Source organism: Coturnix japonica, chromosome 11, assembly GCF_001577835.2.
Source record: "Coturnix japonica isolate 7356 chromosome 11, Coturnix japonica 2.1, whole genome shotgun sequence".
In the NCBI taxonomy this organism is placed as follows: domain Eukaryota; kingdom Metazoa; phylum Chordata; class Aves; order Galliformes; family Phasianidae; genus Coturnix; species Coturnix japonica.
In genome coordinates, this window is record NC_029526.1 from 5,273,678 (window position 1) to 5,288,301 (window position 14,624).

General features: G+C 42.1%; 1 protein-coding gene across 4 annotated transcripts in view; it reads right to left on the bottom strand.

Moving 5' to 3' along the window:
• NKD1 (NKD inhibitor of WNT signaling pathway 1) overlaps nt 1-13,355 on the bottom strand; it is a 110,199-nt gene extending 96,844 nt beyond the window's left edge. For 2 of the 4 annotated variants that reach the window (XR_001557617.2, XM_015873513.2), the window contains exons 1-3: nt 9,425-9,706; nt 9,252-9,284; nt 8,929-9,089 (exon numbers count right to left, since the gene is read on the bottom strand). Coding sequence is in view for 3 of the 4 variants with exons in the window: in XM_015873513.2 (XP_015728999.1) it covers nt 8,929-9,089; nt 9,252-9,284; nt 9,425-9,449 (219 nt within the window). In the remaining variant the exon portion in view is untranslated. The other 2 variants (XM_032447070.1, XM_015873516.2) reach the window with 2 other exon arrangements.
• Nucleotides 13,356-14,624: the final 1,269 nt, after the last annotated feature.

Sequence of the window (14,624 nt, forward strand, 5' to 3'; positions counted from 1 at the left end):
CTGCAGAAGTTTTCAAGATGATCTAAACAGACCTACCCAAGTGCACCGAGTTACAAACATTCCTTTGGAAGAAATGTATTTATAGTATTCTGAAAAACGTCTTTTACATATGTATCCACATCAGCACATCAGGAACAAGACCTCGCACATAAGCTTTGCTTAAGTAAAAATAGCTTTAGCTGAGATAACCTGTGAAGTTTATCCTCAAAATAAAATTAAATATTCAGGATGGCTAAATGAGGCACAGTTTTTTCCATGGGAAAATATCAAAGTATTATTTATTTTTCTGTAAGTACTTGTTTTGAAAAGCCTTTCCTCCCCACCTGGGCTTCGGCTAAAAGCCACGATCTACATTTAAACAGTGTGTATGCTTTAGAAAACTATCAACCTTTTTTTCTTTTTCTTCTTTTTTTTAAAAGCAGAAGCATATAAAATTATTTGATCCACTTTTCATATAGAAAGTCTAGGGCTGACCATAGCGAAATAGGCAGGCTCCCAGTATAAACTTACCCGGATTACATCAAAGACCTTCCTCCAGGATCAGACGATTGATTTCTTCAATGCTTTTTAGAATTTCTTCCAGGATATTTTGGGTTATTGCCTTAGACCTTGCTCAGCTGGAATGACAGATATTCTGTTTGCTAGACTATGATGTTCTCACTTTATAGGCGAATGAGAATCTGTAGTTTATACACACGTACACTATGTGAACAGAGAGAGACTTGGAAAGTTCACAAGCAAAATTATTATTTATTGTTTCAAAAAGGAGTGGTTTATTACTGGAACTCTGATACAGGCTTAACCACAGCATCTGATGTGCCACAGAGACTGCTTGTTACTCCGCAGCTCGAGACTGGGGCACTCTGTGCTCTGAGAAAATTCCTGCTCCCCAAAACAGGCATTTGTTCTTTACATCTACTTAACACATGCGACATAGTGTAAAGAAGGTAATAGCTGTAAAGCTACCTCCTGAAACTAACCTTCTCAGAATTATAAAAGATTTGTAAGACAGGACAACAGGAAGCAGCTTAGCCCTTATCAGCATCAAATCTTTGGGGAATCAGCCAGAAAACTCTCTGAGGGCAGCGCGACACATTACCCACCATTCTCCTTCCTCCCCCAAGACAAACCTGTCACCTCTGCACCATTCATCATTTGCAACAGAGCACGTATCAAAAGATCCAAGGCTGCTCCCAAATCCCATTTCTCCTGCAAGACAGTACTTTGTTCTGTCACTTCCCTACTGAGTCTATCCCCTTATTTTATGCCTCACAGCATGTGTGGCTGCACCCCAAGATCAAACACCCATGCATGATTTTCTTTCACAGATCTTGAATCGCAATGTTATACTTTAATAGGAGCCTCAATGTACTTAATCCTTTTAAAGCTGCCACAGTAATGCCCCCAAATGCATTAAATTCCACCCTACTCACAAAACACAAAGTATTTCTCTGGGTGGACAGTGCAGAGAATGTTCTGACTACATGCCAATCCATCTCTGAGCTAAAGTTACATACACTGCCAGCATTTGTTAGTCTGAAGCCCAAGGATACACGGCTGAAAAATCAAGGCACGTTAAAAGCTCTCTACTACAATTTTTGCTCAAAACATTACTTATCTCTTCCCACATTTTAGGGGGAAGTCTCACATTCTCAGACACGAGCCTGCATTTAACTCCAAATTCCACTACAACCAAACACAAGACTGGTAGGTGATACTTTGAAGGTATAAGCAGGATATCCTGTCACCACCAGACAGATGGATTTCAGAGTCCCACTGAATTTTCAGACCAAGAAGGGGTATCAAAGAACATCAGGCTTTCAGAGCTCAAAGCAAAAGCAGAAAAGCTACTTCCTTGAGGAGCTGTATTAATCAACAGCTTCAGATTTAAGCAGCAATTCTTTTTCTTGTACTTCTGACAAAAACCTTGCCAAACTCTTACAAAAAGCAAAAACCTTGAATCAGGGAGAGGAGGTGCTTCCTTATCCCTGCTCAATAGTCTCATAGGATCCCTTAGATTCATTTCTACTAGCCTCTTACTGACCACCAAGGAGCTCTTGGGCACAGATATAGCATGTCAGCCTCCCTGGCATGGTCTTCACAGGAGCAAAAGGATTTACTTCACCAGAAGTTTTAATAGCCTAAAACAATAGGGATGTTTATCATGCTGCAATACACAATAGGCCACACCATCCATACAAGATCATTGGAACTCAACTTCACAGCTGTTACAGGACCTGTCAGGTACTGCATCATTCCCTTCCCCAAACATTTTGATTCTATATGACTAAGACAGAATTATTTCTCACATACACCAGTCCCAACAGGTCACGTAAGCAGCACACAGGCAGCTATTAGGGAATGTGCCTGGACACTTAGCTGCAGATATAGGCCTCTTTGAATGTCAAGTCCCATGCAAAGCCAATGGACCAATTCTTTTTAAACAATGGATATCAACTTATGTGACTGTAGTCTATTTGTAAGATGGGATTTTCCTGCTTAAAGAGCTGCACAGGACTTTCCAGTCTCACACATTCAGAAGCGTTAGTTCTATTCAGCAAATTATGGGATAAGAGATTGGCCACATTGCTGTGACCAAAATAAAATCAGAAGTTAGCAAGCAGCAGATACAGTGTATAGCCCTACACCTGGAAGAGAACGGAGGACAGCAGCAGCTGAATGCATACAAGTCCTCTCCCAACTCAGGTTACGCAGTAGTGATGATATTCAGTCCAGCACAGCCTTTTCACCACAGCTAACGCCCCTGGCGTTCCACCACTGCACAATAACTGTCATGAGATATTCCAATACAAACATGCTTTGCTCAGAGATCAGACACAATGAAGATTTTGCATTTGGAACCTGGTTAATAATTCTTGAATGGAGTACAGTCCGGCTCAATCTCCCATAGCAGTAGTTACTCTGCAGGAATAAATACAAGCTTAGTTCTGCTGCCAATGTTGGCAGATATGACTAAATAAATTCATGGGGAAAAAGTCTGCTTGACCATTTCTTCCCATTAATTTTTGAGCTAAGCCTATACCTCATTTTCCATAGAAGATATTTATAGATATCACATAGTCTGAAAACTCCCATCTGACTCCTCAGACCAGCATATTAACAAACTAGAAAAGGGCTTAGTTACCAAGAAGCGCTCCAAGTATTTTATACATTTAGACATCCAGCATTTACTTTGCAATTATGTTATGATACTGACATTCACAAAGCAAAACTCATCCAGGAGGATTTCCATAAAGGCCAACATCTGCAGCCGGGGAAAGAATGTTCCATTTTGATTTGAGCACAATCACTGGACAATTATCTTCCCAACTCTGGAAAAAAAACTAACTTTTACAAAGTTCCAATACTCAAGAGACTTCTCTTTTGTCTGTTCCTAACCCAGCACAAGAGGAACCGTAAAAGTCAACTAAGATGTTCTTCTGAAGGTTGCCTACAAATATCCACTCACAGAGCTCCTCCTGGGTTTTATTATAGATCTCACAAAACTTATTGAAAAACCTTATGTTAATGAATGCTGCTGTGAAGAACATTCCCATATGTCAACAATCGCGCTACAAAATTCCCATTCTTGTTACAAGTAAAATTTTAGTATAAAGTCTGGATTAAATTATTTACATTTAAGTCACTCAATAATATATCATTGTTATTTTTTATCCTCATTTACAGAGAATTTACTCCATTACAAAGGCCTTCCCATTCAGAGGGATTCAAGTTTCATCAAACCAGGAGGGACTATCAGCTGCCCAAGAGACAGCCATCTTGTATCACTTAGGTGAGGACGTTACCCAGCTACTAGATAAAGCTGCTTTAATGGGATCACATTCAGAAGCTTCAGGAGTTACTCAGCTTTCCAATCAACATCTCAAATTAAAAATGCACCATGTTAAACCTAAAATATCTATAAAACGAGCCTTCATGAAATACACTGTCTTCCATGCGCTTCCTCCATATGGCTCAAGCAAAGTCAACTTTTAATTTCATAACACAAAATATTTAATTTATGCTTTTCTTCATAAGTCAATTTAACCTCCGGCACATAACTTTGAAACCACGTAAGGATGTCTAACACTTTCCATATGGCAACTGAATTGTGGCTTTTAATTGCACCAACTGGTATCATTCAAGGATAATTCCCTTGGAATCCAGCTTTCTGCTATAATATTGGCCAATTCACTAATCTCATCACCATGGCACTAATACTTTCAGAGCTGTCAAGATAGACTACGTGCACCACTAATTAAATTATCTGGGTTTGTTGGCACCAAATTATAACACTAAATAAGATTTTGCCTCTCTCACTTCCAATACCAAGTTTGGCAGTTTTACTTTAAACACCATCCACATCACATTTTACATATCAGAATATTTTTCACTCATACAAATACATAGCTTGGCTGCATCTGTAGTTTCTCCTAAACCTCTCAGTCCATACAATTTATACAACATTGCCACTGAAACCATTTCAGTTTGAAGGATCACCTTAAACAGTCACACAAGACAGCACCTTAGGAAGTTTGTAATTGATCTTATTACCGTGTTAGCAAGAAGGGAGTCCTTCAAATGTCATTCTACCATAAAATGACCCCCAAAGCAGTGCTACAATTAAATCTTCCACTTGAGTGGCCTTTAAGGCATAGTTTGTAGAGGCCACTAAAAAGTCTCATTTCTACTTATTATTTTCATTTTGGATACATACCCTATCCAGCTGTGCCTCTCATAAGGCTGTGCATTTTTACATACACAAACACATACTATTTAACAGTGGGGAATTAGGAAGCACTTTTTTAATTCATGAAGGACCATGCAAGAAGAACAGTGAAGCTGAGACTGGCCCCTAGTCCTGTTAGACATGCAAGGAATGCTCATCAATGCCAATGGCAGTTAGAGGCATGGAACAAATGGAGAGCAAGCACCAGCAGAGAAACAGTGATGCACCTCACCATTTCCCAAAGCATCAACCCCAGACTAGCTACTCAAGTCTAATCAACATCATTTAAGCTAGAACATGAAGATCACTAACACCAAACAGTCCTTTATAGCACAAGAGGTAAGCCAAAAGCTTTCCTATTTCACCTGAAATTATGACTTCCTACTTGGCTCACCGTGAGCTAGTTTGAAAGTTAATTAAAAATGAGATTTTTTATTTTTTTCCAGTCCCAAATACTGATCTCAATGAGATGCACAACCAAGAAACTGAAAAATTTCATATGGCTTTGAAGATAAAAATAAATTGAACTAAGCAATGTCATATTTAACATTTTCCCCTCTAGCACAGAACTACTTCTCAGTTAAATAAATAAATACATGTATATTTGCAAACAATGTTGATCTCCAGAAACGGTTTGCAAAAATAAACACGCTGAATAAATTTAAACTTAAGAATTATACAGGATAATCCACAGTGCCAGGAAGCCTCTCAATCTCTAGGCACAAGTTAACTCATTCATAAAGCAGCAGAAGAAGTGTATTCACTTGCTCTAACAGATTTACAACCCCGGTGGTTTCAATTAACTTTGAAAATAGAATATGACTCTCTTCACGGATGCAACAAAATTCCTCTTTAGTTCTCCATGATGGAGAAGGAGAAGGGTGTGGCTCAGCACTCAGCCTCCTCAGTAATTAAAACACTTAGAGCAGAGCAGCCCCTGCTGGGCGGGTGGCAATGGCTTAATGAGATCAGAGCTCTTAGTCCAGAACAGAAAGTTGTTTACACACCAGAAGTGTGTGTGTTAAATACACTCCCCCTCCCTTGATTCGTGCCTTCACCCAACAATTTACCACTATGAGATCAATCTCAGATGACAGCAGCAGTTTGCAATAGCTGGACACTGATTACTCATATCCCAGTGAATGTATGCTGGGGAGAAATATATCAGATGAGGGAAGTCTTCTCCAAAGAAAACTCAAAGCTTCAGATCAGGAAGGTAACAGGTACTGCATGCTGGAGCCCCTACTTGTGTCAAAACATTCTGTGACCAAACTGATACAGACTTGCCCTCCACAAATATTTCTTGAGAGTCATCCATGCAAATTAAATCAGTCAAGACAGGAACAGAAATTAAATTGTACTGCTTTCCTATGTTAGTCACTCATTCCTCTTGTAAAAGTCTATATGAATCTTCCTGTGCTTCAGCATCATCTCCTCTGGATGACAAATCTAAGTGAAACAATTCAATGTTTATGTTCTCGAGGAAACCAGTCTTTCACCTCCAACCAACACAGAATTTCTGGCCCATATGGGGTAACACAAATCAAATTTCACTATCATATTCAAGCTCTAATCAGAATGATCCAAATCATCAGCTTCAGACATGGCAGCATCTCAGCACTGTGTTTTCCATCAACAGCTCTTTGGTTATACACTGGATTTCACCGAATAGGTGAAACACAAAACCTTTATCAACAGAAGTCTGGTTAAGGACTCCTAAAAGGAAAATTATTTCAAGGGCTACTGTTGGTATCCTTGTTGGGGTGGTTTTTGTTTGTTTGTTTGTTTGTTGTTAAAATTCAAGTTAACGCTTCTCTGGATGCAGATATTTTCACTGGTGTTTGATCTAACTCTTTTGGCCATCAGTCACAGAAGTAGCAATTAAGACTTGTTTCAGGGGAAAGAAGTTTTAATGAGAAACCAAGTTTCCCAGTCATGACAACAGAGCTGTCCCATTCCATAGAGTCTTACAAGCCAACTGAACATCTTAAGAGGAGTTTTGAAGCAGTAAGCAGAAGAGCCTTTGGCCGATTCAAGCTCAACTACATGTTACTGGGGGAACACACAATCCCATTAGTAGTAGTGACTAATAGCCTTCCTATGAAGAACCAAGAAGTTAAGCAACAATCCACTTTGAATCTTGGTATAATTATATAAGAGATCAAAGAGATCATAAATGAGACTGCACAACTGTTTCTCTTCTAAGGAGTCAATAGCTCCATAATCCTTGTCAAAGACTGTACATATGGCACATCTGTTTCCAATACAGGATTAAAAATGCATCCTTCCATACTACCCAAAGTTCATATTTTAAAGAAACTTCAGTGAAGCTGTCATGGTGTGGCTGTGATAGGATGACAGATGAACCAAATCAATTAGCAGGCCATACACGCATACAGATACGATCAAATATATTAGGCAATAAATTGCCAATATTTTCAAACATCCTGAAACAGCTTTATCAGGATGGCAGTAAAAAGCCTCATGGGAACAGAGCTTTTAAACATTTTTAAACCTATTTACAGTTTTATAATGTAGTAAAAAGCACAGGCTAATTTTTAGTTAATGGCCTGCTAATTGCTGAGCTATCCTGAGGACACCTCACAATACTTTGTTCTACTGTCAGTTCCAGCTGAGCAGACTTCACAGAACTAAAGTCTTCTAAATAACAAAGTCTATCTATTATGAAGGATATTTTTTCTCCAGAAAGCAAACTACCCTCATGAAATGTGTTCTTTCACAAAGCTGAAGTCAGCAGTTTTGACATTTATATTTTAAAACCCTGTTTAGTTTGGTGAGTTGAACTTTCTTTCCTAGAAAATGTGTGAGTGGAAGAACACACACCTGAAAAACCTGACTTTGAAAAAGCGAGGATAATGAAAGGTAAGTTAAAAGCACATTTTAACTCTTTGCAGCTGATATCACACATGTATGTACCATTACTACTGTAGACATACTGTCTCCAAGTAACATACAATGGAAGCCACTAAAACCAAAGATGCCTACAAGGTGAACACCAAGCAAAGCAATCAAGCTCATCATTCACAAGCACTTATATCAGTATCCTACCCTCCTCATCTCACTTCCAGTGATTCCCACACAATTTAACCTCCCCTACATACAATACTGAGGGAATCTAAAGAGTCGTTAGCTTTTTCCACTCTACACATCATCCACGCAATTCAAGACCACACCTAACATGAAGTATGCCTCATCTCCAGTTCACAAGTTATTTCCCCCACCCATTCCTCCCCCAAGAAAGAAGAAATGCAGACTTCTGCCAATAAAACTCGTGGCTAACAATGTGGTGAGTCTGCTGGAGGTCTGGTGGCCCTGCTCTGCTTGTGCTCTCAAAGCCACATTCCTTGCTGAGAAGCACAGATTCCAATCTCCCCATCTCTCAGGTTACTCTTCCATTGATGTGTCTTTCAGTGTTTGATCCAGATCTCATGGAATTCAATGGGAGTCTTTCAGTTAACATCAAAAAACTCTGGACCATACCTTGAAACACTATGAGGACCATATCTGAACACAACTGCCTTTGTTCATCTGTTCATCTTCCATCATGCCTTTTTGTTTATAGGGACAACATTTGAGGATGGGGAGGGGGAAGCAACGAACAAAAATATCAACAAATAGCTTAAACATTTCCTCCAGCACAGCTTTACATGAGAGAACTGGAAGAAAGAGAAAGGGTGGAAAATGACCACTGTGTGGTAACAGCCGGGACAAGTGATGCGTGCCCCACACTAACAGCACAGAGCAAGTAAATAATGATAAACTCATAGGGAACTTCTCCTTTCCTGAACTGCTCTGCCAAAGTGTGACAAACTTGTGCACCAATCGGGGCACACCAGCTTGCACACACTGGGTGCTGGGTTCTCTCCAGCAACTCTCTGTTCATTCCCATTTGTGATGGGTTTTGTTCCGAGCCATCGCCCAGACACTGGCAGACAGGTCCCCCCTCTACTCCCCTGGCTTTTGTACCAGCACCAAGTTTGCTACGCAGCTCCCAACTTCATCAAAGGACAGATGGAAACCACCCACGAGGCAATCCCTGGAGCAGCACTTTGGCAAAGCAACCCCTGCGTTTGCACAACCGGCCCTCGGGAAGGAGAGAAAGAGATGGAGAAAGAGCTTTTGGTTTCCCCCGTTTCAGAAAGAAGAAAGGAGGGGGCGCAGCTAGGAAGCTGACATACCCTGCCGCTGGAGAGCCCGCAAGCAGCCCGGTGCTGGCAGCCTTGGAGTCCCGAGCTGCTGCCTCCGCTGCTACTGCCGCTGCCCCCGGAGTATTTCTGCTTCACCATCCAGTCCTCCAGCCCTTTGCGAGCCAGAGAGGCGTTCACCGCAAAACTATCACCTAGAAAAGAGGACACAATGCCGCCGCTGAGCCGCCCGCACAGCCCGAACGGCCCCGGGCAGCCCGCAGCAGGAGCGGAGCGGGAGGAAAGTTGGGGAGAGGGCAGCGGGGACGGGCATCGAAAAGCGGTCAAAGTTACTAAGAGCAAGCAGCCATCCCTACCTTCCGGACTTTCTCTGGGTTTACAAACGGCGGCTAGGCAGATCCACGGGAAAGTGTATGAGGGAAATAATAAAGGAAGATCGTTAGACACCCGTATAAAATCACAGCAACAAACCAAGTAAAATCCGAATAAGGGGAAAGGGCTGAGGAAGTAGCAAGTGAAAGGAACTAACCATGCTTCGAGTGAAGTTTCCCCATTTCTCTGCATTGATCTGCAATTACGATTCATTTGACTGCTTTCGGTAGGGTCAGGTTCTGTTGTCGTTCCTATTTTTGTAGCTGTATAAAATCCCAGCGTGTTTAGAAATCCATGTGCTCCGCTTCTCCCTGCTAAAGCACAAGCAAGAGCAAATCTCAGCTCCCTCCTGCAGCACGGTCCGGCGTCCCCCTCTCAGCTCCAGCCTTCCTCCTCTCTCCTCTCTTTCCCAAAGACAGAGGCGGTTACAAAAGACCTTACTTCACCCACCGGGGAACATGATTGACACCTCATTGAGATTAGACCACTTGCAGGCAGCCTCCGCCTTCCCATTGGGCCGCGGCGGCACATGAAAGGGACGAGCGAGCCTTTTGGAGGCTCCAAAAAAGAAAAAAAGAGAAAAAAAAAAAAAAAAAAAGGGAAAAAAAAAAAAAAGGACCAGCCGGGCGCGTTTCACTTCCAGCCCGGCACACAGGCGGCAGGGCCGGCCCGCCCCGCTCCCCTTGCAGCCCCCCGGGCACGCAGCGCTGTGCCCCGAGCCCCGCCGCCAGCTGGCCCGGCACGGCCGGCAGCGCCGCCCCCCGCCGAGTGCGGGCAGCCCCGACCCCTCCGGCAGCAGCGCCCGGGCACGGCAGCGGGGTTGTGGGTTGTCCGCTCCGCTCGTGCTGGGATCGCAGCGCCTGGCAGCACCCCCGGGACGCGGGTGCGGGATTCCTGTCCCTGCTTGGCGGGAGCTCGGTTACGGAGAAAGCCAGCGTGTCTGGAAAAGCAGTTATTCTATTGACTTGGTCCTGCAAACTGTTTTCCACACGCATCTTTGCTCGCGGAAGTGATCCGGCCGAAGTCTCTGGTCGTGCCAGAAGGTAGTTATGGGGGTCGGATCAGCAGCCGCTTCTGAGCGATTCAAAATGTTTGCAGCAGGAAGACAAAGACTGTATGGCTTTGCTTTCTTCTTATTTTTAATCGAGTAAACGAGACTTAAAAAGCATTTCCCCTTCTGTTCCAGTTTATGAATGGCGTATTTTTTTACACGCAGAGTAAACCAAAAGGCTACTTGGTGTTTTACAAAGAGAATTCTCACAGTCATTAAAAATTTGTTTCCTTCCTCTGGCTGGTCATTATTTTTCTCTTTATGAAAATCACGTCTCCCTTGAGATCCTTCTAGTTGAACTAGGAAAGATAAAAGGGAGCAAGGAGAGTGTGGAGTAGACTCAAAACAAGAAAAAAAATGAAGGCTTCTGAGAATTTCACTCAAGAAACTACCAGCGAAGCTATGTAGGGATTGACCCAGATGGACCTGGTCCAAAACTTCAAGGCCACATCTGTGCTTTCAAATCCATACGTTTCAAACACAGGCAGGAAGGAGTTAGACTTGGGAGCTCATCTGAACTAGAGATTCAAAGCATATGGAGTAATGCTTCTGCATGGGATTGGGATGGGGAGAGGAGGGTCAGGCTCAGAGCACATTTTCAGAAGAAATTCCAAAGCACATGGATGTGGTGAAGGTCTGGTATGAAGCAACTGTGCAACGCGGCCATTGGAAAGCCATTACATGAGCGATGCGACGCCAAATTGCTCTTGGGATGACTGCAAAGTCATTTCTCACATTATTTCAGCTATTTATCAGTCTAGCAAAGCAAACACAAGTGTTGTGAAATGCAGCCATTGCAACAGCATCAATTGCCTGTCAAATAACTAATAGCATGCATCTTTTGAATCTCTCTCTTTTTTATGTATTTTAATAATTTATTTGGCCCATTTTTTATGTTGCGTATTTAAAGTGACATATTTGTTCCTTTGAAGATTTTGGGGAGGAGAAGGAGGGAAAGAAAGAGATTTAGATGAAGCAGACTCCTTGGGGCATCAGCCTCACCTAGACAGTGAAAACTTGTACAAAACTCTCTGATGGATATTAAGACGTTTGAAATTGTAATACTCATTTTATTTCCTCTTCAGCTCAGCCTGTACTCTTGAATACCCTTTTGTTTTCTTCATCAGTGAACATTTCATTTGGGTTATCATTTATCTTCGCTATTTACAAGAAACAGAGGATACTGCTTTGGATGTGCCCCCCAGATAATATGGCCTTATTAATTCCTTTTGTGAAATGGCGCCTCCATTATCCAGCTCATGGAAATGCAACTGGGCCTCGGAAATGTTACAAGTTCGAGCTTAGCATGTTGGGGAGAGAGCCCCCACCTTCACAGAGTACAGAGGGCCACTTGTGTCACCACTGCATAGACCAAGGGACATGTGTTTGTACCACAGTCACTAATGTCCTTATTTCTTTTATACATGCAGCATTGACTACATTTTAAAGTAAGTCCTTCTCAGTTACGATCAATAACATACCTTGAAAAACAAGAGCAAACCTGACCCCAAAATCCCAAACTTCACACAGTCTGGGCGTTCATTGTGTTTGTGGTCACGATGCTTGGGCTTAGGAACAATGAGATGCGGACTGCTTACATTCTGTGGATGTGGGAAGTTTTCTTCTACATGGGAAAGTTTTAGCTACACTTAAAGGGCCAAATCTTGAGATTCTGGGTATGTTTTGGATCAGACAAATTCTGGTTGATTTCAGGAGGCGTTAGAATGGTGCGACTACTAGAAAGGGAACTCAGGATTTGGCTCAGTAGAATCATAACGATTCTGAAAACTACAGGGACTTGGAGGCACACAAAGCCTTTTGTTTTTCCTTCCATGGAGCCAGAAGTGTGTTAAGTAGTGACGTCTAGTAAAATATCAGAGTAAAGTACACCATTCATAAAACTGCACGGATGATTAAAGGGTCTCTAATTCAACCCAGTGACCCCAGTGGAATTTTTAAAGTTTGAAAGCCATGACGTAGAGTATTATTCATTGCCCTTTCATTAGTGCTGACTACGCTCTAATTTTTCAGAGGATGGAAAACCTTTTTGAATCTTGTTATAAAACAATCTGGTTGATAGGAAACAAATGTATCCTACCAAGAAACAAGTGCATAAGACTGCACTGGGAATTAATTTTCAATATTCAATGGCATAGTGAAATTAATGACAAAACTTGCAATAGCAAGACTTTTATCATTTGCTAGATTAAGAGGAACTCTCTACTATTGAAGGTTGCTTTGATGTCCCAACAAAGAATGGGGACTCATCTAGAGCTCCCATCTGCACTGTGATATTAGACCAAAAAAAAAAAAGTCTAGTTTGATTCTTTCTTTGTGTATTAGTTACAGAAGAGAAAGCAATAACAAATGGTGACCTAGTGTATTAGTGTATGGTGAGTAAAGTAAGCTAGCACGTAAAAGAACCAAATTAAACATGTACCCGGAGACAATTAAGCATGGTATAAGGCTACCTAAAAACAAGTGTCCTGAAAACAAGTGTCCTAAAGCAGTTGTTTAGAGGCAGGGATAGAAATATGCATGACCATGTACCTGTCATGATCATGTACAACATGCAGATCATGTACCTGTCCTTGGACTGGTAAATTTAGTCAGAGAACGCATAGGACTCTCACACTAGCCTATCACAGGACAATAGCCCTAAATAGCTGATGGGACTCACCTCCTCATTAGGAAGACCTAACTGGTAAGCCTGGAAAATCCTTGTGCCCAGCAAGAAGTCTGAGTCCTGCCCAGCACATGAACCATGTGCCATCGGCACTGCTGGCAGTGTTCAGCTGGCTCTGTTTGGTGCTGAGATGGGGTAGCAGTTATGAACCCCTCTGCCAGCTGGGCAAATACAAGCAGCTGATGTCTGAGTAACAGTAGTGGAGTAGGATAGAGCTTTCCAGTTCTTCAGCTTCTTCTCCTTCTGTTTTTTTCCTTCTCCAGCCAGGCTCCCATGCAGTTGAAGCTGTGAGAAATCTGACATTGTATTTCCTAAGTCTTAGATGTGTGTTGTCGTCTTCCACTTGGATGTGCCATGAAGGCCTGTGCTTCTCAGTGCTTCTCAGTGCAAAAAAAGGGCTTGTAATTCTCCAGAAATCTCCAGAAATGTCGCTTAGTTGTGAAGGAGAAAATGAAGTGAATGTTGTGCTTTCAGCACCATTGCCTGTGATGAGTTGAAACAGAAGTTTGGAAGATTTTGGGGATCCTCTTGATACAGAATTTTGATCTTCACCGCTCTCAAAATCATGAGAGGCACAAACTCCACTCAACCACCATCCAGCCACCTTCTGGTTAGTTTCTTTTGTTACTCCATATACAAATAATTGCTCACAGCAATGGCACTTCTTGAACGATTGCATCAGATGTTCTCCTGCTACTAACGCACTTAGCGTCACAATCCTGGGCCTGCAGGTACAACGGATCTGTTTAATAGCATTCAGATTTTGGGGGTGACCATATGAGTGCTCTGATTGCTCTTTCCCAAGATGGTATGCCTGTCAAAAGACACTTCCAGTTTTTGGGTCTTTGCCTTTGGTACCTAAGGTCTTGGCAGTTTTTTCAGCACTTCTGCCTCAGGCATTTTTGCTGTCTGGCATGTCAGCACCTACTAGCTTTAGCAACTTTGCAGCCTTGGCTTATTGCTTCAAAGCTTTGGCATGAGTGTGCACTGTGGCATCTTTTCAACTCCAAACCTACTTGCTTCACAGGTTTTCTTTGTGTTGTTTTGTTGTTTTTTTTTTCAGGTTGTCAGAAACTGCCCTGACCCTAAGGAGGAAGAAAGAAAGACTGATCAGCAAGTTCAAACAGTGTCTATGCAGGAGAAAGATGTCTATCACAAATGAGCAAGTTCACTACATCACTTGCTGAGGAGGGAGGGATTCTGTGCAAGGGTGCCAGATATCATTCTACATGCCTAGGTACCATGACAAGTCTTTCCAGGCATTCTTTAAGATAATACTTGTACTTCTTCTGAGAGCCTGCAATGATGGGATAGAGAAATCTCTGGCAAATATCATTGTTAAAAAGCTATGTCCATACTACTGTGGATATAGTTTCCACCATCAAAGTTTTTTTCTCTTTCACCTCTCTTCAAAGCTGAGAAAAACCACCATGTGGAAAGAGCTGTTGTGTTTAACAAATAAGATGCTTCCTAAGATGATGACCAGGAGACAGTTAGATATCCTTTGTACCATCTCACTGCTTTCACTGAAGACCTGAGCATTGATGGAGCTAGAAGACCTTTCTGCTAGAAGTGCTGTGTTGTTGTGAACTGTTAACTGTCTCCTGCAAATTTTCTTTC